Source organism: Juglans regia, chromosome 12 (genome assembly GCF_001411555.2).
Source record: "Juglans regia cultivar Chandler chromosome 12, Walnut 2.0, whole genome shotgun sequence".
Classification (NCBI taxonomy): domain Eukaryota; kingdom Viridiplantae; phylum Streptophyta; class Magnoliopsida; order Fagales; family Juglandaceae; genus Juglans; species Juglans regia.
In genome coordinates, this window is record NC_049912.1 from 1,636,087 (window position 1) to 1,660,275 (window position 24,189).

The 24,189-nt window shown below is 36.2% G+C and overlaps 3 protein-coding genes across 3 annotated transcripts; 2 read left to right on the forward strand and 1 right to left on the reverse strand.

The window, feature by feature from the left end:
- The first annotated feature begins 385 nt into the window (after window positions 1-385).
- Window positions 386-4,666, forward strand: LOC109018965 (L-ascorbate oxidase homolog). Its single transcript, XM_019001162.2, has 9 exons — window positions 386-490; window positions 596-758; window positions 868-977; window positions 1,403-1,673; window positions 2,083-2,179; window positions 2,326-2,671; window positions 2,781-3,146; window positions 3,224-3,302; window positions 4,192-4,666. The coding sequence occupies exons 2-9, from the start codon at window positions 615-617 to the stop codon at window positions 4,393-4,395; spliced, it is 1,617 nt and encodes a 538-aa protein (XP_018856707.1). The 5' UTR covers window positions 386-490; window positions 596-614; the 3' UTR covers window positions 4,396-4,666.
- Window positions 4,667-7,407: 2,741 nt separating this feature from the next.
- Window positions 7,408-10,421, forward strand: LOC109018960 (L-ascorbate oxidase homolog). Its single transcript, XM_019001154.2, has 9 exons — window positions 7,408-7,496; window positions 7,939-8,114; window positions 8,224-8,333; window positions 8,515-8,785; window positions 8,926-9,025; window positions 9,110-9,455; window positions 9,558-9,923; window positions 10,028-10,106; window positions 10,195-10,421. The coding sequence occupies exons 2-9, from the start codon at window positions 7,971-7,973 to the stop codon at window positions 10,402-10,404; spliced, it is 1,626 nt and encodes a 541-aa protein (XP_018856699.1). The 5' UTR covers window positions 7,408-7,496; window positions 7,939-7,970; the 3' UTR covers window positions 10,405-10,421.
- A 5,325-nt stretch (window positions 10,422-15,746) lies between these two features.
- Window positions 15,747-17,296, reverse strand: LOC109018952 (dof zinc finger protein DOF4.1-like). Its single transcript, XM_019001148.2, has 2 exons — window positions 17,236-17,296; window positions 15,747-17,065 (listed from the first exon to the last, which is right to left on the reverse strand). Exon 2 carries the CDS (start codon window positions 17,044-17,046, stop codon window positions 16,069-16,071), a length of 978 nt encoding a protein of 325 aa, XP_018856693.1. The 5' UTR covers window positions 17,047-17,065; window positions 17,236-17,296; the 3' UTR covers window positions 15,747-16,068.
- Window positions 17,297-24,189: the final 6,893 nt, after the last annotated feature.

Sequence of the window (24,189 nt, forward strand, 5' to 3'; positions counted from 1 at the left end):
TCATCTTACTTATCACCATTAAAAATATAAAATTTAAATATGTTATTAACAAATTAATATTCTATCAATTAACTAATTATATAGTAATTATATAAGTTAAGAATATAATTTTTATCTAATTTATTATCATTGATCATATAAAATAATTTTATTGAGTTATTTACATAATACACATTAATAATTCATTTAATTTTAATTTAATATTTTAAATAGTTTTTTTATTAATTTATTTATAAAAAAAAAGGAAAAAAAATAATTAAGCAATCCGGTCCGGTCTGAAAAAAGTGATGGACCGAAGATTACTCTCCGGACCGGACTTTACCGGACCGATTAGTTACACGACATCTGCCAGAAGGGGCGCTCGCAACAGTATCGGGTAGATTTCACGTATATCCGGTGAAGGTTTTTATTCCCGCGCTGTTCTTATTTAAGGCTGTCGCTGACAGCTTGTCTTCCATTGTGATCCAAAAGAACAGGCTCCCCAAAGCTGGTAATAATCCCACTTGTTTCTTCGAAAAGTGTTATGGTGAAGTTTCATTTTGTTATGGGAGCCATCTCGATTTGGCAATGTGTGATTAATGATGGCTTTCTTCAGTGCGCTTTTTGCAGATTCAATGGGAAAAGCAGTCTCGCTTCATGTGATTTGTGGAATCTTGGCTGTTTTGGTTGTTTCTCTGGTGAAAGCAGACGACCCATATAGGTACTATACATGGACTGTCAGTTATGGAACTCGTTCTCCTTTGGGTGTCCCCCAGCAGGTAGGTAATTTTACTTTTATTGTGCTCTTAGATATAGTCTCGTACCACTGGCTAAGAATTAAGATAGGGAAATTTTGGTTTCTAAAGATTTGGTCTTTGATTTTTTAAGGTAATCCTTATCAATGATCAGTTTCCCGGACCTAGACTCGAGGTGGTGACTAACGACAACATCATCCTCAACCTCATTAACAAGTTAGACCAGCCATTTCTGCTGACATGGTGAGCTTTTCCTGTGTATGTCACCTGTTTTAATGCTACACATAATCTTGTCTCGAAAAACAAAGTGTTCAGTGCATGCTTCCGTGATGTTAAAGAGGAAGATACTATCATACTCTTGATGGGTGCCCCTGGATACTGTGCAGATGAGTAGTGACAATGGCAAGACCTTGACTGAAAAAAGAAATTCAGACCATTTCAAAAAAAATTCCCCTTTTCTTTTCCTACTTGGTCTCTGCCTCCTTGCTGCTCAGTTTTGTAAAATTAAATTAAGAAATTCCCTACAGAATATATTTAACGGTGTAGGTTTGTAGTAGGATGATCTCAAAGTCCACATTTGCAGTTTCTTTGCTTTCACATTTGAGTATTTGATTACGGCATCGAAACCAATAAGGTGATTTACTGAGAACCTGTTTTATGACAAAAAGGAATGGTATTAAACAAAGGAAGAACTCATGGCAAGATGGAGTATTGGGTACCAACTGCGCTATCCAACCAAACTCGAACTACACTTACAAGTTTCAAACCAAAGATCAGATTGGGTCCTACACATATTTCCCCTCAACTCTGCTTCACAAAGCTGCTGGAGGATTTGGAGGACTCAATGTATATGAGAGACCTCGCATACCGATCCCTTTTCCAAATCCTGATGGAGATTTCACCTTACTTGTTGGTGATTGGTTCAAAACCAACCATAAGGTCAGCAAAATGCAATGTTTTTATTCTTTGGTCACAATTACATATATCATTAATCTCTTTAAGTGCAATTTTTGGTAGATGATTACGTGAGCCCAATTTTTTACTGCTAAAAATCACTTAATTTTCTTTAATCATTCTTGGCAATGCCAATGTCAACATCTATAACAATATATAATTTTGGAAACATGAAGCTTCTCTCTTGAGGAGCTGTGCCATCCTTTCTCTAACTTGCAAATTCTTAAATTTTAAAGGTCTAAATTCAACTATAATCACCTTTTCCAACTGATAAATTTCGGGCTACATGCTACCTCAGTCTAGTTGATTGTGTAACTGTTTACATTTTTTCAAAACTCAAAACGGTACCTATCTTGTTTAGACTTTTCCTCACGAGTTCTCATGATGTTTGCAGACATTGCAGCAATCTCTGGACTCTGGAAAATCTCTACCATTTCCTGATGGTGTCCTTATAAATGGCCAGGCTCAGAATACCTACAGTGGTGACCAAGGTCATCCTCAATAATTAATTGAATATATTCTTGATTCACCGAATAATCACTTAGCTCTTAGCCAGATTTGATTTCTCTAAGTAAATCTTATCTAGGCTCTTATGGACGATGTTTTACTCACATCTGTCTGCTTGCTGATCTTTCAGGAAAAGTCTATATGTTTAGGATCTCAAATGTGGGCTTGGCAACCTCATTGAATTTCAGGATTCAGGGCCACAAATTAAAGTTAATTGAGGTTGAAGGATCTCATACCCTTCAAAGCATTTATGACTCTCTTGATGTACATGTTGGCCAATCTGTGGCTGTCTTAGTAACCTTGGATCAGCCACCAAAGGACTACCACATTGTTACATCCACTCGATTCACTAAGCGTGTTCTTACAGCAACTGCAGTTTTACACTACACAAACTCTCACACCCCCGTCTCTGGACCCTTGCCCATTGGCCCTACTTACCAAATACACTGGTCTATGAAGCAAGCTAGAACCTTCAGGTATAAAATAAGAATCCTCGGTAAAAATAAGTCTTGGAGTGATTGGAGGTGTAAGATTATATTCTAATGCTTGTGATTTTGATCCTTCTAAACTTTGGTCTTCTTCAAGGTGGAATTTGACAGCAAGTGCAGCAAGGCCCAATCCTCAGGGCTCATTCCATTATGGGAAGATAACGCCAACAAAGACAATTTTGTTGGCCAATTCAGCATCGTTAATAAATGGAAAGCAGCGTTATTCAATTAACAGAGTCTCCTACATCAATCCTGACACCCCTCTGAAACTTGCTGATCATTTCAGCATCCCTGGAGTCTTCAGTGTAGATGCCATCCAAACTCTTCCCTCAAGTGGTCCTTCATTCATAGCTACGTCTGTTATGCCAGCATCCCTTCATGATTTTACTGAAGTCGTTTTCCAAAATAATGAAAAGACAATTCAGTCTTGGCATCTTGATGGCTATGATTTCTGGGTCGTTGGGTAAGGCAGTATACTTCATTTGCCCTAATTCAAATGAGCTAGGTAGGTTCTAATAACTATTTATTTCAACAATACAGTTATGGTTTCGGACAGTGGACACCAGCCAAGAGAAGAAGCTATAATCTAGTTGATGCTCTGACTAGACATACTGCTCAGGTAATTAGAACAATCTTGATGTGCTTTCACTTGATGTTTTTCTACATCATATGAAGCTATGATTTGCTGCTGTAGGAGTTATAAATATTGTCAATGTTATGTGTCTTTTTGCTCCCATTAAGCGCTGGTAAGACTTCATTGCAGAGAATCGTTTTGAGAGTGGATCTAGTGCTCCTAAATTCAGGGAAAAAGAGAGGAGAATATTGTCATTGATACACCGATGCATCTGCATCGATAGTGCTACAGATAAATTGATGCAAGGGCTCAGGCCGTTTGCCATAATTACTAGACCCACTCCCACTTAACAAGTACCATGTTAAAATGACTCAACAGACACCATTACATAAATTGGACATTTTGGAAGCTTTAAATTCTGCTTTGCACGATAAGCACATATCAACCAACATCTTCAGATGCACAAGCTGTTCTTGACTAAACATTTTAGATGCAGGCACCAGTCGAATAAAGATCATCAGATGGTTTCCTTTATTCTGAGTACCAATGCCCACCTCTGTTTACTCATTTTCTGCTGTGTACTTTGGATCTTAAATAAGAATAGTGAATCTTAAATAAGAATAACTCGTAAGTGGTTTACACTTTTGAAAGTTGTTATATGCAAAGCCATGCAAAATGACTGAGTTCCCCAGTATCATCATTATTTTCATTGTGTATAAAAACAAATTGACCCTTCACATATTATTCTCAAGTAGGACTGACCACATCAGTCAGCTTGGGACATAAGTATCTCCCTTGTGCTATCCAATTCAACTTAAAGCTTAAACTAGAAATGTTAAAAGAGAAAATATCAATATATCATGTCCTTTTTTTGTTGATTATTCTATTTAATTGCAGTATCCTTTTCATGACATCCCTTTGCATATTCTTGCAGGTGTATCCAAATTCGTGGACCACCATATTGGTCTCCTTGGACAACCAAGGTATGTGGAACATGAGGTCTGCAATATGGGAAAGGCAGTACCTTGGTCAACAATTCTATCTCAGGGTTTGGAATGCGGTCCACAACCTTGCTAATGAATATGATCTTCCTTCTAATGTTGTACTTTGTGGCAAAGCCATTGGACGGCACCCTTAATAGGACTGGCTTTTTTTTTTTTTTTCCTGAAGTCCCTTTTTATTTTTATTTTTGGTCCAGTCATGAGGGTTTGGCTGCAAGTCAAAACATTACAGGGGAGAAAAGAATGATATTTACTTATTTTCGGGAACTTTATTTGTATCTCTCATCGTCATCTTCTTTTTGCTTAGATGATTGTGTGTCAATTGTACATCTTTGGTTCTGTTTCATCGTGGGAGTTTGTGTATCTCTCTTATATATTTCAGAATACAAGTTTTTGCTTTTAAAGTTTATAGGTCTATCTTAAAAACTTGGACATCAAACCAAAATGTTCAGAGTGACAAAAATGAGAGCCTAGCTAGCAAGCTGTTTGTTCGTTGCTGGAAATCTGCTCTCCCAAAAGCGGAGAGAAAATGAGAAAATGAATTTGCATGATGCATTTTGTTCACCAAAAATAGCTTTGAAATTCATATTAAAAATTGCATGCTTAGAAAGAAAGAAAACAAAAAAAGATAGAGAAAAGTCTGAATGTCTAGCTTGAGCTTGGCATTCTCATGTTTAGACTAATTAGGTAAATCATGGAACAGATTGATTTATATATCTTTGCAAACCTCAAGGAACCCAGGATTCTCATCACTCGTCTTGATTAGCTGCTTAAAGATTTGAGTAAAGCATCACTTACCTGTGACAGAATGTCAAGCTCTGTGATAGCCGACACTCATAGTAGAGTAAGCAAAGGTAGATGGAGCGAAAGTTGTCGCACAGAGCTAGAGAGAGTACTTTTGCCGCCCATAGGCCACCCCATGCAAACCTATACATATGGTTAGATTAATAATAAAGATAAAGCATACTGCGAGTAGCTGTTTCTGGATGCAATTACTTTAAAGTGGATTGTTAAGAAAAGAAACGAGACATATATATATATATATATATATATATATATATATATATATATATATATATATATATATATAAACACACGAGCGCATAAATATATGTGTTGTGTTGGGGGGATCTATTTAATCTCTTTTAGAGTTCTTAATTATATGAACTCTAGAGTCTAGAATGGTGATCTTGACAATATCAAATGCTCAATAAATGTTGTAAGAAACTTAGATCTTAGAGTTCGGATTGAAATATGTGTCTCAATACTTAATAGTCTCTTTTAGAGTTCATATAATGTGTGTCTCTCCCACTTTAAATCCTAGAGTTCCGGTAGAAACTTTAGGGAATCTGAATCTGTGTGAGGGACAAGTACTCAAGTATCCACTACAAGAAAACTGCTCAGTTGTGATCAGTTATTTCTTGCGAATTAAAATAACTATTTTCTGTCAAAATGAGTAAGTTTTGGTCGTAAATAGTCATTCTCGTCTCATATAATTAATTACAAATGATCATTTTTCTTGTAATGATCATAAGAAGTATTATTTACATGTACTAGTATCAGAAATATTTTGGACACAAAAAGCCGTTTTTTTTGTAGTGACTTAAGCATCATTGGAAAGATTATTTTCCTAGAAGATTTTCAGCTTAATATGTAAAGTTGCATCATACTTGGGCACATGACTAGAATTTAATTTCACATGTTTGGAATTAAGTTGGTCTAGCGGTTTTGTAGCATATACACCACATCTTGTGTTCCCCATGAGATCTGTTCTTGGGATATTGCATTGCAACATGTAGCGACTAGTTGACTTGCCCATCAATAAAGCTTCTAGTTGACTACACGATTTTGAAAAAAATGTAAAAGTTTTGAGTTTTGCTATACATCAGCTACTATTTATCTTCACACCATTTTTTTTTTTTTTGAGTGTAAAGTAATAAATAATGGCTGATTTTATCCGGTTGACCTCTTTTTCTTTGTTAGCAAAAGGTTTCTTTACCTTATGCATGCACACCGTAATTTCTTCGATTAACCCATGATAAATAAGTAGTACAACATTGACATTTGCGCCCGTTCCAATTTTTAGATCTAGATGTCTCAGCTTAATTTCTGCCAGAAGTCTACGTCTAAAATGAAAAAGAAACATTAAGATTGGGCGATTGTATCACAATGTTGCTAAATTTGAAGGATGCATCGAACGTACATATATAACCAGTTCATGATCTTTAAAATGGAAACTTCAAGAGTTCATATATATATATATATATCAATTCAACCCATTTGACTTTACAAATTATAACTTGGATGCATGGTCCACAGGGCGTGAAAGGAGTAAATAGCAGAAGGAAGCTACGACGCAGATTATCAGTCTTTTTATGTTTTTGGGCAGATCGATCGATCGAGCACAAAAAAAATTAAACATGCAAGCGGCCGGCAAAACAAAGAATTAGCTAAGGAGTAGTAGTACGAAAATTCGCTTTGGAATCCATAAAAATCGAAGGCACATCGCACATCCAGGGCGGGCCACGCATCCCCAGTACTATAGTAGTGTCTATGCATGATGCATGGCTTCCATCATCCTGATCATCAATTTTTACCGTCACTTTCAACTGCATGCATGCCTACAAAAGCAATTGCAAGTAATTGCAACGCCAACGAAAGAGATAAAGAAAATATTAATGCAAAAACTCACTCTTTCTCCGCGTTAAATTTGCTCAAATATATTCAATAATTTGTTGCAATTAATGATGATCCGCCCTTGGCTGCGCTGCTCCCGCTTTCTTAGATCTCTCTCTCTGTCTCTCTCTCTTCCCCCACCGACGAATCCACGTCCAAGTTTCTAAATCCATATGCCAGCTTCACATCTTCATGACTAAAGAAACCGAGTAAACAAAAACACTTTGTTATATATTTACATACATAATGCAACCAATAAATTCTGGTCAATAGGCAACTGGCCGCCGCCTAGCTATGAGTTGTGAAAGAGTATGTATTTGTGTACGAGTAGACGTTTGAGCATGAAGTGCGCCCGCAAAATAAGATATATAATATATATTATATAGTTCCTCGTTGTTCGGGTCCATGCTGGCATCGCCAGGATCGATCTTCAATTCTTCATGTTCATTTCTTCTTTTTATATTATATAAGGGCTTCATGTTATTACCTTGTTGCACTGCAAGTCGGCCACCTTCTTCGATCTGTTCCGGCCTCCTCCGTTGAGGAATTTCAAGTTCAGGCCGTAAGCTTCTAGTAATTTGTTGTCACTTCCAAGTTCTTTTGTATTCGCGCAAGTATTATAAATGCACTGTTTTTCATTGTCAGTCTTGTTTTCGGAACTTGATTTTCCAACTCCAATTATCAAGTCACTGCAATTGGTATATATATATTAACAATATTAACCATAGTTTTCAGTACTGATTCCTACGATGTTTCGGGTTATTTTGTTAATTTGTTACAGCTAGCTTATTCTTATTTTCCAGAACCATATTAGATTTTTATCTGTATACATGAGTTCTACGTACTTTCAATCTTATTATATATGCATGTATACATTTGTTTAATACCGAGTGGACATGATATTAAGAACCAGTACTAAATTTTAAATAATATGATGGATATACTGTTCAAATGAGTGAAGCATCCACAACATATGATTTTGATTGCTTGTTTGTTTTTGGCAGACATTTGAAACAGGATCAATATATCCATTACCATGAGGCAGGCCATTTTCCTGCCTTTTTTTCTTGGAGCATTGGCTTACCTAAGTGCTTTATGGGTGAAAGCTGAAGATCCCTATAGATATTATACATGGACGGTTACATATGGAACAATTTATCCCCTTGGTGTTCCTTACATGGTTGGTTAATTTCTAGCTCCCAGCTGCAAACATGGTGCCATTTATAACATGTTTGGTTTGATCACAGCCTCATATCTTAAATCTGATTTTACTTCCTATGATTTTGTAGGGCATTCTTATCAATGGACAGTTTCCTGGCCCTACAATCGAATGCGTGACTAATGACAACATTATTGTTGATGTCATTAATAATCTGGATGAACCTTTCCTAATTACATGGTTTGTACCAAGTTCTCTGTCTCTAATGTTAATTTGTACTGTTCACTTGCCTGCAATTGTCTGTCTCGGCTTGGCCTTTGTTAAGCTCTCTGATCAGGATTGGTTTCTGTTCTTTGTTTTCACTTATATAAGGTACTAACTGCGTTCTTTGTTTTCTTTCGTTTTGTGGGAAATGTTCCAGGAATGGAATCAAACAGAGAAAAACATCATGGCAAGATGGTGTGCTTGGAACCAATTGCCCCATTCCTCCAAAGTCGAACTGGACGTACAAGTTTCAAACCAAGGATCAGATTGGAACCTTCACCTACTTCCCTTCAACTAAACTGCATAGAGCTGCTGGGGGTTTTGGGGGTTTCAATATTGCGCAGAGATCTGTCATATCAATCCCATATCCTATACCTGATGGAGAATTTACACTGCTTGTTGGTGATTGGTACAAGAGTAACCACAAGGTTTGTAAAGATAACTCTGCTCCTTTAACTTCTTCTGTCTTCTGTCTTCTTTGAAATCGGGAGAACGCTTACATGTCTTCTGTCTTCCTTGTTTTCTTTGCTTTCACGCAAAATTACTCTAATACACCAGGTAATTGTAGGTATTGCGGCAGAAATTGGACTTGGGCATTGCTCTTCCTTTACCTGATGGTCTCCTCATAAATGGAATTTCTAATGGTTCTGTCTTCACTGGTGAACAAGGTAATTAATTATAATCATACCCAAGTCTACTAGCTTTCGATTCCCTCATTACTGTAGCTGAGATTTGGTTGGGTGTTCTTCCAGGGAAAACCTACAAATTCAGGGTATCAAATGTGGGCATAGAAACTTCAATCAACTTCAGGATTCAAGGGCATGTAATGAAGCTGGTTGAAGTAGAGGGAGCTCACACAATACAGGACACATACGAATCGCTTGACATTCATGTGGGTCAATCTGTAGCTGTTTTGGTTACCTTAAATGGACCGATTAAGGACTATTTCATTGTTGCTTCTACCCGTTTCACCAAGCCTATTCTGACTACCACTGCATTTCTTCGCTATGCTGGTTCCAACACACAAGCCTCTGGCACATTGCCTATTGGCCCAACTTATCACATCCACTGGTCTATGAAGCAAGCAAGGACCATTAGGTAAGCATTCTCAAGAGTTTTTGGGTATCTGTAGAAATTACGATTTTCTCAAGTCTCAAGAGTTTGTTGTGCTCACTGAGTTCCACTCTTTGTGCGAGAAAGGTTGAATTTGACAGCCAATGCAGCCAGGCCAAACCCTCAAGGGTCATTCCATTATGGGACCATAAAGGTTGTGAGGACAATTGTTTTAGCCAATTCAGAAACAAAGATAAATAAGACGCTACGATATGCTGTCAACGGGATCTCTCATGTCGATCCAAGCACCCCTTTGAAGCTCGCCGACTGGTTTAATATCCCTGGTGTCTTTGGCTTCAACACAATCAAGGACAGGCCAAGTAAGGGCTCTCCAACCTTTGGCGCCTCTGTCATTGGAACCACCCTTCATGACTTCGTTGAAATCGTCTTCCAAAACAATGAAAACACTATCCAATCTTGGCATTTTGATGGATACAGTTTCTATATAGTCGGGTATGCTTCTTTTTATCATAATTGGGCAAGTTTTCATGTCAGTAATGTCTTTGGTGTGCCAATAAACAAACCATTTACACTCCATCTGTCCCAAAAATGTTCAGATATGGTTCTGGTTCATGGACAGCTGACATGAGGAGACGCTACAACTTGGTTGATGGCATTCCCAGACACACTGTTCAGGTAAATCATCAAAGCAAGTCTTCATTCGAGAATGAAAAGAATAATTTGGACTTTCATTCACATTAATGAAAGTATATGACTACTGCAGGTATATCCAAAGTCATGGAGTGCAGTATTGGTGTCTTTGGACAACAAGGGCATGTGGAATTTAAGGTCTGCAATCTGGTCGAGGAGATACTTGGGACAACAACTGTATGTCAGAGTTTGGAACGATGAACACAGCCTTTTCACTGAGAATGACATCCCTCTCAATGCATTGCGTTGTGGCAAGGCCAAGCACTCAAAATCTTTTGGCTAGTGTTCATTTTTTTTTTTAATATAAATTTTATTTTATTTTTTGTTTTAAATTTCAGTCACGAGGGTGTGACTGTCAGAAAAGAAAAAAAAAAAAAAAACAGGGGAATATAATATAAAGGTTTAGAAATGAGGGCAATGAGAAAATTTCATGTCCCCATGTCTTTTTATTATTCTGTTAATTTATTAATTCCATCTTTTATTTTCTCTTTATTGAGAAATTATTACGTATTCTGAAAGTATGGATGATGTAATATTGATCTTATCCTATTACAAAGTTTTATAATAATACTTCGAGACTATCTAATAATTACTTCTCTTGTAATTATATTTCTTGCTTGTGATTCAATTCCATGGCAGTTGTAAAATTGCATGTTTTTTAAAGCTATTTTTCCTCCTAAAAGTATAATATATAGACTAGAATTGAAAAAAAGAAATTACAACTCAAAAACAGAGTAAGAATGATCATATTTCATTTACTTTAAAAAAACTTGCTTCAAGCGTTCGATTATCAATCAAAGCTTCAGCCTGATTTTGTGTAAGGCACTCCTTGATTTGTGCAAGGCTGGCCTGCATGTGAGAAAAAGATGTGCCAAGGTCTGTGTTTTGGATCTCCTTTGTTAAAAGATCTATTGGGTGATTTTACATATATAATATTAAAGTAAAATTTTTGAGTTCGAATCTCGACTCGGTATACATGACTTCACTCATTTAATCAAATATTTTACGTGTTAAGCTCACTTATTAAAGTTGAGTCGAGCTCATATGTAAAAAGAAGTGTTAAAGATATAAATATAAATAATAAAATCTCTTCCTTTTCATTAACATAAACTTTTAATACAAATGGTAATTTCACGTGCATTTGTCCTTGTCCATGGTGAACAACCATGAAATCTCTATAAGAGAACAGCAATGCTAGGGCCACCGAGAGTGGATCCTGACACTGCCAACCGATAAGTCAATTTCTCTTTTTTTATGTATTTTTTTAATCTCTTTAAACATTTTTTTTTTAAAAAAAAGAAAAGAATTCATAACATCATTTAAAAACACTTACTTAATCACTAAGTTAAAAAAAATAAATTTGCAAACTTTATCAGAAGAATATGTTGGTGACTTTAGCATTATTCATAAGAGAAAATAAAGAGAGGACAAGAGTTAGAAAATGGTTGAACCAATTAGAGATTTGGCAATAGTATAGCCAAGTAAAATTTAGCTAGAATGTTATCTTTTGGCCATAACATGGACTTCTAGCTAGATTAGTCCACATTGGACTATCTATTTTAAAGTCTAAATAATAATAAAATATTATATATTTTAATAATATTTGATAATTTCTTTTAATATTTTACAAATACACTTCATATATTAATTAATAACTTTATTAAAAAATAAAATTATTATTTTTCAACTATTTTTTCTCTGAACCTAATTATTCAATAAATATATTTTGCCAATCATTCACCCAACAATAAATATACAAACATATCAACATTTCTTCTACCCAACATTTACATTTAGAATTGTGGTTGAAGCCAACAAACATGCCAACAACTTATTATACCAACCAGATTAGAAAAAAAACTTATTATACCAACCAATCACCATTTACAATTCTTGAATGAACTAATTTTTGCCAACCCTTCTTCTTTTACCAACTTTTTTAGTTGTAACTAATAGTTGAGGATCAAATCCTATAAATAGACCTATCATCTAACTACATTCATAAAAAACCAAATTTTCTTCCTCCAATTCTTCTATTTTTCTTCCGTCAATTTGCTATGGATCCTTCTTCAAATTTTGATAATGATTATTCTGATCATGAGTTGGATATGATGCAAGTAATTATAATGATATCTGAGGGAACATCTTTTACACCTCGTCGTGCTCCTCAACGTCGTTGGTTCATCAGACATAATTCATTCGAAGGTTATCAACTCATTTGAAATGATTACTTTGCTGAAACACTAATATATATGCCATATCTTTTTAGGGGGAGGTTTCGAATAAGTTGTGATCTTATTTTATGCATACATGATGCAATAGTCTTCCGCGATGATTATTTTGTCCAAAAGAGAGATGCCAGTGGGAGGCTTGGATTGTCTTTCCTTCAGAAAATGATTGCAGTGATTAGGATGCTAGCATATGGGGTCACCGCAGATCTAATGAATGAGTACATAAGAATCGAAAAAAGCAACCGCACAGCAAAGCATAAAGAAATTTGTTAAGGCAATTGTCTCAATTTTTGGGAGTGAGTATTTGAGATCTCCAAACAGCAGTGATATAGTGAGGTTACTAGATGCCAGACAAAGACATAGATTCCAAAGTATGTTGGGTAGCATTAATTGTATGCACTGGAAATAGAAGAATTGACCTACTGCATGGAAATGTATGTATTCTGGTCACGTGAATGAACCAACTATTTTAGAAGTTGTTGCATCTTTTGATTTTTGGATAGGGCATGCTTTTTTTGGTTTGCCTGGATCGCATAACGATATCAACGTAGATGTTTTTTTCTCACATTTGCTTTTAATTTGGACTTGTATTGGCAAACGGCTAGGTCATTGCCAATGCTCTTATATGGCAACAAGAAGAGGTGGGCCAAGAGATGAAATGTAAACAACAGGAAAGCCCAACAAAAAATGCTTGGACAAATAGTGTGCATGTTGGTATAATAATTTAATAGCCCAACCCATAGGAATCGTTGAGTTTCTACGATACACTATTTTTTGAGTATTTTTCATGGGTGAAGCTCACAGCCGGTCGGGTGTGTAGCCCTTTTTACACCAACAAATGACGAGCTGCCATATAGGAGTTGCTGCAAAATTGAGTTTTCACCCGCATGCAGGTGATTACCTTTTATTTCTTTATATGATCTCTTCCCCCGTCTCTCTCCCTCCCTGCACCCATGTCGCTCCCTCCCTGCACCCATGTCGCCTGCTCCCCCATTCTCTCTCTCTCTCTCTCTCCAAGCAAATAATCGCTCCCAATTAACCCAACTTCTTTGAGCAATAGTCAATAATAGATCAAAGGTTTTTCCTATTTTTTCGTCTTTTGTTTAATTTTTCTTCATTCATGTTTCTATTTGGTTTTAGAGAGCTAGTTTTATTGGTTTTTTTTTTTTTTTGACAAATACCACACAACCGCCCCGTGGATGCTCTCTCATAATCTCATTGAACCCCTCCACCATCAATTTTTTTTTATCTCTTTAGTTTTTACTTCAATTTTGTTGCCTTTTAATTTCTATTTGGCTGCTGAGAAAACGTAGGATTGATTTCTGTTTTAGTGAGCTTAGTATATAATTTTGGAGTAGTCCTTTCGAACCCTACGGTCTTCCTGCAATACTAGATTATAGAATTAATTTTTAAAGAATAAAGTAATCTTTCTCCTTCAAGATTAAGATGATGTTTCTTGACTCAGAATTCTTTGGCATAAGAATTCTTCTAGGAATGTCAGAATCGGCCAAGCTCTTTTTAGAGCAAAATTTACTCTATGAACTAGTCAAGGTCTAAATGCCAAAATAAAACAATAAAAATTATATATATATATATATATTATATATATGTTCTTCAATGTTTCTACTTTTTGCATGTGTGAAATTTGCCCCAGAGTTATCGAAATGGTAGCAATTCCTATTCCATGAGAAAGAAAGGGAAAGAGGGGAGAGAAATGAAAGAGGGTTGATTCAGTACACTAGCACACATAATAAATCACGTAAGTCTCATATTTGTTGAGATCTTATTGGATGGTGTAAATTAAGGGGGCTATAGTGCTACACACCCGTCCGACTCTGAGCATTTCTCTTTTTTCATATATAACAACCGAACATTTTCCACATATCTTTTATTTACTTATTGAGTCAATTTCTAAATTTTTGAAAAAATCTTATGAATTAGTACTTAATTATGGGATTAATTTGACGTTAATTTCTGATATTATAAATTATATTTAATGTCACTATTTGAAACGATAGAACATGATCATCACTAGCCTTTTTTGATAAAAAAATTTCAAAAGTATTTGAATAGTATGTTCCAATTTTAATATTAAAATATCATTAGACGAATACATCCATTTGATCGAATTCAAAACAAGATTCGATCGATTGAGACATTCATATGTTAAGAAATACTTTTCATGCTTAAAGATTTCATTGGATCAATATATAGCTTTGTTTCACTGCAGATTGAATAGAATGTTAAAATGTTAATGGCTTGAACCCTTTGATCATTTCTTTCGATAAATAACCAAATTATTTCCCAATATATATGTTCAATCATACGGCCAAGAAGTTTTTTGGCAACCTTTTAAAAATGGACTGATGATCAGGATCCTACTTTTATTGCATAAACTTTTCTAAACTTTCGATCGTCCCTAATTAATAATTCCATTATATGTTGTGCTTCATCATGTACTAATCGATCATAATCAAAAAACTAAATAATTAAGCGAAACGCCTGCCAAGAGTAATGTATATATACACATTATAGGGCCTGTTTGGATAAAGAGGCGATTATCTCACTTCATCTCATCTCGTCTTATCTAATTTTAATTAATAATTTTATTACTATTCATAAATCATCTAAACTCATTTCATCTTATCTCACTATCATAACATGTCTATATCTTGCATGCTCAAACTTATACGTACGTATAAACTGAATATATAAGAGCAGCCAGTAATTAATTACCAACACATATTACATCCGTACGTGCATCATGTGCTGTGCTTGTTAAAGAGTAATATTGGAAGGCGATGCAATTTATTTAAGCCAATATTAAAGAAGATAATGATATATAGCCGGCAATTAGGGCTAGCTGGCATATATATATATATATATTTATATATAATCTAAGGCTGCAGATGATGGAATCCTTCTTCCCGACAGTAAAAATGAAATTGCAATTTAAGGAAACTCTTCCCAATGCATGGCTGCTTTAACAGTACTTATACTTTATTCATGATCACTTTCTCGTAACAAAACAATGAACGGATCAGCTTCATGATATGGCAGCCACCACACTACCACCCACCCACCCACCTTGCATTGCTAGCTCTCTCTTTATAATATATCAAAAGAAAACCTTAAAGCTTTTGAGCAAATCAAGATGATCATAATCTTTACTACTGCTATATATTAATACTACTTGTTAATTTGTTCTTAATTTCTGACCTGTAATTAGATCATATATCACAACGTACGTACTACTAATTGTCTACGACGTATTAACCCCGCATGCAATTACCAAGTACTTTGCAGCTAGCTAGCCGGCCCTTTGCATTAGGCGCGCATTCAAGAAAAAGGACCATGATCATATAAATATATATATATATATATATCGATATTCTATGTGAAAATACATGCCATTTGCAACATCAAGAAGAATTCGGAAATTACACCGTACATTTTCCATTTTTATCACATCTGGATCCTTGGTTACACCCCTCATAAGTTAAACACACCTAAAAGCACACAAATGGAAAGATTAAAAGAAAGACAAAAAAAGTAGAAGAAGACAATTAGGACTGACATTGCTCATGATCTAGCCACTTTCATATACGTACCCCTACCCAGACAAGTACCGGCTCACCACTGAGACAACAATCCTAGCATGATATGATCAAACAACCAAAAAGGAAAAGATCAGTCAAGAAAGGAAATTAAGATTTTCAAGGATATGCACCATTAGTTGTATGGAGATCAGACCACGAAAATGCTGGATTACAGTTGATCCCCAATTCACCCCCAGCAAGTGAAGCTGACTCCAAAATGGATGGGGAAGATGAAGATGAAGAAGCTAAGTTATTCAGAACTACTGGTGAGTGATGATGATCACCATAGTAATTATTATTTGGTGATCTGAGCCTCTGATACAGTTCTTGAATCCCACCATTTTGAACTTCGCCAATTACAAAGCCATTTTGTTGCTGTCCTTGATGTTGATTATTTCTCCAGAAAGAGCTGCATAGACCAAGAGAAGGGACCTGGCCAAGAGGATCCATGCCCAAAGTCCGAACATTTAATCCACCATGTGCAAACGCTGGCTCAGTCATGATCATGTGGGATCCACCCATATTTCCGGCTTCCTCCTTCACGTTAACAGAATTTGACAGGTGATTAGGGTTAGGGTTTTGAGTAGATCGAAGTAAGGCCAACAGATGAGAGTTCTGTGGCGAACCCCACAGAATTGGACCTGATGGAAGCTCAGGATCAAGCCCACCTCCAAGGCCTAACCTTCCAATCTCACATGATATAGTCTTCATCTTGCCAGAGCTTGATTTTCCAATAGATGCTGGAATAGCAGGACTCTTGTTCTTTCGGCATCCACCTCCAATTGGAACGTTTCGGAGTGCACCTCCTTTCGTCCAATACCGGCGACAAGTCTTGCAGAAGTGGCGAGGCTGAGTGAGGTTGTAGTTGTTGTAGTAACAGAACTTTGTGTTGGGTGAATCGCATCGTGGACACCTCAAGTTGTTTTGGCTTTCTGAATTTGATGTTGTTGTTGTAGTAATAGTAGTTGTTGAGGATGAAGAAGAAGATGGTACAGGAGATGAAGAAGAAGGTATGCCTTGTAAAACTCCCCCTTTAGGAGAGATTTTCCTCTCTCCTGCTATAAGACCTGCACCTCCCAACAGTTCTTGGATCATCTTTTTCTTCTTTGTAGATCTACAACAATCCAAAAACAAGAAAAGCAGAGAATGAAGGGTTAGTTTTTTTTTTTTTTTGAGTTAGTGGAAAAGCTAAATAAGAAAGTAGGTTTTGTTCTCTATGAGTGTGCATGTATGATCCATGGAGGGGAGAGAGAGAGAGAGAGAGAGAGAGAGAGGTGGAACTACATGACTTTGCCTTTGTGGGTTCAGTTATATGGCTTCGTTGTTGGCCAGTTTTTTGTGGGCGAAAAAGGAATAGGGCCGGAGAATGAGGTGGGAAAGCATTAATATATATATATATATATAGAGAGAGAGAGAGAGAGAGAGAGAGAGAGGAAACATGCAATGTGAAAGAAAGAAAGCACTACTTTAGACTATTTTAATTAAACAACTGGCTTTTTTGGCCGCTTGGAATTTGATTGTAGTGATTCTTGGAGCGAAGTGGTGTTCTGTTCATTTCCCACTCTACCTTTCGATCTCCTATGAAAATCTATTAATTTTAGAAGACCCCATGCATGCATTATTATCCTAATGATTCCAGTAACAGTACTGATCTAAAGAAATGGTAACGATCGAATTGGTGGTTAAGACTTAAGAGTTAAGACCGCCTTTTATTCCATCCATATTCTTCATTCATGCATGTTTCTCATGCTTTAAACAAAATTAATATTACATTAATAGACATTAACCTCAGAACTTGTGGTTGTTAGAAGCATTATTAATTACATCCACAATATATAATGTCAATTAATTAAAAAAATTTTCAATACTATGAATGAAAAATTCTTCTCATCAGTTACTATTTATTATCTCACATCTCACATTCTATAAAAAATACTTTCATAATTTATGTAAAAAAAATTATAACTATAAAATGTAAGAATAAATAATTATAACTAATGCATAGCATTCTTCTCAATGAATTCATCTTTCTAATATCCAAGAGTACTTGCCTAATTAATTACCACAAACAATGTTTTATGAATAAGTTGGTCATGAGAATTAAAGCAAAGTTAAAAAAAGAAAAATATGAATTGCTCTTCCCTTGGAGTTGTCAATTAGGAATCATGTTTTGCTTGGAACTCACCAATATATATATATATATATGGTGGAAGTGGAGAGTAGGGTAGCTGGGGATTTATAATGATAATTGTAATCAAGTTTTCTAAAAGAATAATCTTTGTCGTGGGCTGCTAGCTCTGTTTTTACTTAGTGAAGATGCTAGGTGTTCAAGATCAACCTGCATCATCATTACGAGTACAAGGAGAGGACTAATCACTTGGAAATACGTGTAAAAGCTAACGGCCCTACACCAACTAAAGCCACTGCTCGAAACGGCCTAGTACTGCAATTGAGTTCTGCTTTTCTGGTTTCATCCATATATATATATATATATTGATCATGCATGATAGCTAGCTAGCCCCTTCCCTTCGATCGTGTGCTACACACGTACTTGATTGTGTTGATTACAACAGCCTGCACCACTACACCTGTCTTAGCTACAAAATTTACACGTGTGATTCGAGCTAGCAATTAAGCCTCATCTTTCTATAATAATTTTGTAAAGTTGGTTTAATTAGCGCGCGCGCGGCCAGTCGCACAGAAATTAAGAAATGTGGGATGGATTTGTCCAAGCTGCTGCCCATCTGATCATAACACCAACATGAAAAACACCAAATTAACCGCGGGATACAGTACTTCAAAGACAGATCATCGATGCAATTTTGGATGAAAATGCAGGCGTTCAGGGGAGAATGAAGCTGGGGTAAACACTGTTAATCCAAATCAGTGATATTCTAATATGAAAAATATTACATATATAAAAGAATTCTACATACTGATGTGGTACATTGTGCCATATTTTCTTTTCCTTTTTTTTCCTTACTTTCTTTTCTCCACCCGGGCGATTCCCCTCCCCTCCTCTCCCTTTCCCTCTCTGTCTCTGCCCGTCTCCACCATTATCATCACCTCCATAGTGGTTGGGGACCACCTCAGGGCCTACAGAATCTGCCGACGGTCCAAGCGGCACTGTTCGGCGTGGGGATGAGAGCTCCCGTGAACGGTAGCTGCATGCCCTGAGGTGGTCCCCGACCACCATGGCGGCGACAGTAATGGTGGAGATAGGTGGAGACAGAGAGGGAAAGGGGGAGGGGAGGGGACTCACACGGGATAGGCGCTGCCGTGAATGGGACAGTGCTGTTTGGACTGCCAGTGGCTTCTGTAGAATTCAACCATACTACTCAATGATCTAGGGAGCACTAAAAAAATACAGAGTCTTTTATTTCTATATTGTTCTCATATTTTTTTCATCATTAAAGTAAGTCTCTTCTATTTTAAAAACTCCAAAAATATTATAATGGTAGAAAATTATTTTATTTAAATGATTTTAGTTAATTAAGAATATTATGAGATTTAAATTATATTAAGAATTCTAATTATTTATATGATTTTTTTTTGTTTGACACTTTTTGAGCCGCTTATGCCCCTGTGTGACCTGCTATAATTACGGTTGTGCTCTCTTGTGTTCTGCTTTCTGGTTTCTTTCACAGCATTTTCTCGCACTTTACCAAACCCAAATCTTCCTGTGTGTTAATAAAACGGTCAATGGTGACCTTATTATTAGTTTAAATAATATTCTACTTTAATTTCTCCAAATGTTTTTAATTAAATTAATGTTTACGCATTTTCAAATCAGTATTTTAATCTTTTACCGTTAGATCGTTTTGAAGATTTCAAGATGAAGGGACTGGGTTAAATACCTAGACCCCTCTTCCTTATCCCTCACTGTTCCCTCCCCTCTCTCTCTCCCCTCCCTCAGCTTACGCGTACGCGGTACGCTGCCCCTCTCCAAGACGATTCTTCCTCTGTCCAGCTCGGCGCCGCCGTGCGCCGGTGAGCCTCATCGCCCCTTCCGTTGGCACCACCTCACTCTGATGAGTCCCCCCACACTGGTCTCCCTCTCTCACGCTTTCTCTTCCTCTCTCTCGGCTGTGCATAGCCCAAATGGGCTTGATGTTGCTGCACTGCCGTGCGCCATCCTCCGGCGCTACCACCTCCACGGTAGCCTTCCCTCCCACCGGCCATCCCCCTCCAGCGCGCTCGCCCTCATCTCCCTGTCGTTTGCCCCCACGAAGTCCACCTCCCTCACGCACTGGTTCTCCCACTTCCATCGTTGTGTGCCGCCACCCACGATGTCCAGCCACCGTCATGAGCCTCCTCTGGCCACCATCGACCTACCCCAACCACTCATGGTCCCGATCTACCCCTCATGCATGCCCACTCTCTCTCACTCTCTCACGGACTCTCCCTCATTCCCAAGCTCCGGCCGACGACCCTGACTTGTGATTTGTGTGGAAACCTGTGTGTTGATTTGATGACTTGTGTGATAATTTTTTTATTTTGTGATATTTTTGTGGTGATTTTGCTCTGGTTTTACTGTGAGGATGTAGAGAATGACGCAGATTGTGGTATTTTTATGGTGATTTTACTGTAATTTTGTAGTGATTTTACTCTGAGGATGTAGAGAGGAATGCGGATGCAGAGAGAGACGTAAGATGGAAGAAGAAAAACATAAAACACGTATTAGTACTGTTCATGTTCATTATCGTTCAGATTTATAACAGCTTTTAAATATAAGGATATATATATATATATATATATATATTTATATATATGTGCGCGCTAGCTTCGGTGATCACGCATGGACTTGATTTGAGACTGGAAGATGTGCTTAATTAATTGCATGATTGCCTCGGCCTGGGATTAATTAGTAGTATTATACTGTTTATCTACCTAAAAAAAGTAACATATGTAAGACAAGTCGTAAATCAAGTTGATGTGACTCTTATAAATTCTCTGGTTGAAAATCACAGCATGCACAAGCCTAGCTAGCACATATATTTTGACCAATGATCATGACTTAATGCAGCATGTATGCAACAACCGCATTTAATTAATTACATGCATGCATGATTGTGTTGACAAAGCACTTCCTAATTACCTAATTTAATTCACTATTAGAAGTGACACAGAATATTTAATACGTTGAGAAGGAATCGCTTCACAAAGATTATTAATTAGAAGCGACACAGAATATATAGACGATGGTGGATATATTAACAGTGGCAGAAACAGGAGGGGCCAACTTTTTTTATCATATGATACATTTATATAAAATAAAAGGAAACTAAAAAATTATAAAAATATAACTATATATATATATAATTAGATATCAATAATTTACTACATATAAATAAAATTATAAAAAACACAACTAATTAAAATACGTCTCAAATTTTTTAAGATAATATTTCATGGAATAATATTAATCTATTATTACTTTTTGTAATAAAATATTTAGAATTTATGTTCTTCATAAAAACTATCAAGTGATATTTTAGAAGGTCATCTTTTATTTTAGTATGTAAGCTAGTTTATCAAGCTTCATGCAAAATTTAGATATTTTTGTGTCACATTAAGCATATAATGCTATAATTGAGAGCTTAAATAATTTTTGTTTTTACACAATGAAGTCTAGAGGATAAAACCTCTCAACTATTTTTCATATAAATCATCAACCTTAAATTATTTTTCTTACATTTTCACTTTGGATTTCCTATTAAGAAGTTTAATATTAATTGTATAACAAAAAGAATATTTGAGATCCATATTAATAAGTTTATTATTTTTCCTAAACTTAATTTTAATTTAATTTTGGTGAGACCACATCCTTGAGATTAAATAATATATAGAAATTATAAAAAAATTTAGAACTATAAGAAAAAAATTGGAGAAAGACATTTCTAGATATATTGAAATTTTAGAAAATTTTTAAAAACATATAGGGATTGTAAATTTTTTTGGGAGGGCCATGGCCCCCGTTGTGTATATATGGAGAGGCTAGAGGGCTCTACATGTCTTAGATTTGGGGGATCGTTTGTCAATCAGTATCTTGATTATGAGATTATGTATTCATTATAAAGGGTAAAATCTCAATCTTATTGCTTAAGTTACCAATATAATTATTGTTAACTTGGCATTATCACCACCTTAAAACAATGATTTAAGCCTTGCAAATCTCATTGGCTGGCTGGATTACATGAATAATTTAATCAATAAGTTAATTAATTGATGGGCCTATAATAATAGTATAAGTATATCTGATAGAATCAGATAATACACATTAATTGAACCTTAGGACCGGTTTGGATTGGGAGATGAGTTCTCACTACTATTCACTACTATTTATAAATTTTAACTCACAAATCTCATTACTATTCATAAATATTTTAACTCATTTCATTTATGAATCCAAACGAAACCTTAATGTTTTGAACATCCACATTAAAATTAACATCCCAAAGTCAGATAAATTTTCTTCCAACAATCTCGTTTCAGGAAAATATCATTCAATAAATATAGGCAAATTCAACAGGGATAGATGAAAGCAAGTTCGCATTCATGTACCAAAGTGGGACCATTGACCATGCATGGTCATGAATTTGTGTCTGAACAAGGAACGTCGCTAATTAAGAACTAATTGGGGGCTTAAACACATGAATCATGCATATGATATCGATGTTGAATGGAGTTTGTGATATTGAAACTAGCAAAGTCCGAAGTCGGTCATGTTGAAAACAACGCTGAAATCTGTAGAAGACGCGGGTTTCAATCTACAGTACTACTGTATGCTCGTGAGGAACATTTGGGGCCTGACACATAGTGTCGTTTAGAACTTTAGACCCAGAAAGAAACTGAAATATATGAATGCGAAAGGGAAAGCAAGAAATCAATTCAGAAGAAAGAAGAAGAAGGGAAAAAAAAAAAAAAAAAAAACAGCGTGTTTTACTCGTGAGCCTGCAAAAATGGACTCTTAAAATGTTGACAACACTTTGAATGGGAGATTTTGTTTCTCGGAGTCATTGGGTACGTACGGACTGATTGCTGCATGCCATACGTTACCTGACCGCGCGTGCCGTCCGGAGCGCGAGGACTTGGCGAAGACCCGACAACAAACTTTAAAGCCTAGGAGCCTCTGCTGCCCGTCTTTATCTGCTATCTATGGGTCGGGCAGCTAGCAGATGATTATGGGAGGTTAGCTAATGATACAGATGGCGGGGCAGCGGTGGGAAGCCCGGTTAGACAATCTAGTCGCCGTCAAAGGGTGTGTAGGGTGTCAGTAGTTTTCCTCGATCCTCGGCCTGTCTTCGCTCAGTCACCATCAGTTGCTTTCTCTTTTTATAGGATCCCCACGCGACACCAGATTCGATTCCCGCCGAGTCTGTCTGAATTGAATTCCCTCCCCCGCCCCCCCACCCGTTGCACTTTGCACGTTCAGTAATCGTCACCTCCATACTTTTAGTTTTGGTACGCATGCACCTTAATTTTAAGGATTGATTGTAAAATTCAGTACCTGCCTGGGTTTCTACTTTCTATTTCTTTATTATTTGAGTTTTCAAACGAAATCATCATCTTTTTAGTCTGGACTCTGGAGGTGCAATGGCGGCCATTGCTTCTAAATAAATAAATAAATAAAAAAGTAAGGCTACACGTAATTGCTATCTTTTTGAAGATCAAACATGAGTACTCGACCGTTAGAATTTTTTCATTCTTTATAGTTTTCGATTTGGAGGAAAAAAAAAAAGCCCGCATCTTCTACAGATTTCAACTTTGTTGGCAACATATTTTTTAAAAGTACCAAAAAGTTCGTAAAACTAAAAAAATAACTTACAATCTTTTTTTCTCTCAAGGAAAAAAAAAAAAACCCTTACAATCTTTTTATCATAACAAATGCGTTTTAAAAAATAACACTAGATTTTCCTTTACATTAATAAAATGCATGCCATATTCTTATTAAATGATGGAAGATGTTTTGACAGGAAGATAGATTGATGCATAACATTAATATACACATTGATGAAGGAATATTTAAGCGCTAGCTAGCTGTTCTGATTATATATATATATATATATATGTATCTCCTTTTGTTTTCCTTTAGGTTAATTAGGTATCAAGAGACCTTATTTGTGGGTACTGGAACTATGTACGTAATTTGTCATAAAGAGTACCAAAAGAGTTGTTGGTGTGTGTGTGTGTGTGTGTATATATATATATGTTTCCATATTGCTGTTTACTTGATCA

Bases quoted from the DNA above. Each gene is read 5' to 3' on its own strand.
- LOC109018952 (XM_019001148.2), bottom strand. From the start codon at position 17,046: ATGATCCAAGAACTGTTGGGAGGTGCAGGTCTTATAGCAGGAGAGAGG.
- LOC109018965 (XM_019001162.2), top strand. From the start codon at position 615: ATGGGAAAAGCAGTCTCGCTTCATGTGATTTGTGGAATCTTGGCTGTT. The intron at 978-1,402 runs GTGAGCTTTTCC...TATGACAAAAAG, and splicing joins CAGCCATTTCTGCTGACATG to GAATGGTATTAAACAAAGGA. The intron at 1,674-2,082 runs GTCAGCAAAATG...TGATGTTTGCAG, and splicing joins GGTTCAAAACCAACCATAAG to ACATTGCAGCAATCTCTGGA.
- LOC109018960 (XM_019001154.2), top strand. From the start codon at position 7,971: ATGAGGCAGGCCATTTTCCTGCCTTTTTTTCTTGGAGCATTGGCTTAC. The intron at 8,334-8,514 runs GTTTGTACCAAG...GAAATGTTCCAG, and splicing joins GAACCTTTCCTAATTACATG to GAATGGAATCAAACAGAGAA. The intron at 9,924-10,027 runs GTATGCTTCTTT...AAAAATGTTCAG, and splicing joins TACAGTTTCTATATAGTCGG to ATATGGTTCTGGTTCATGGA.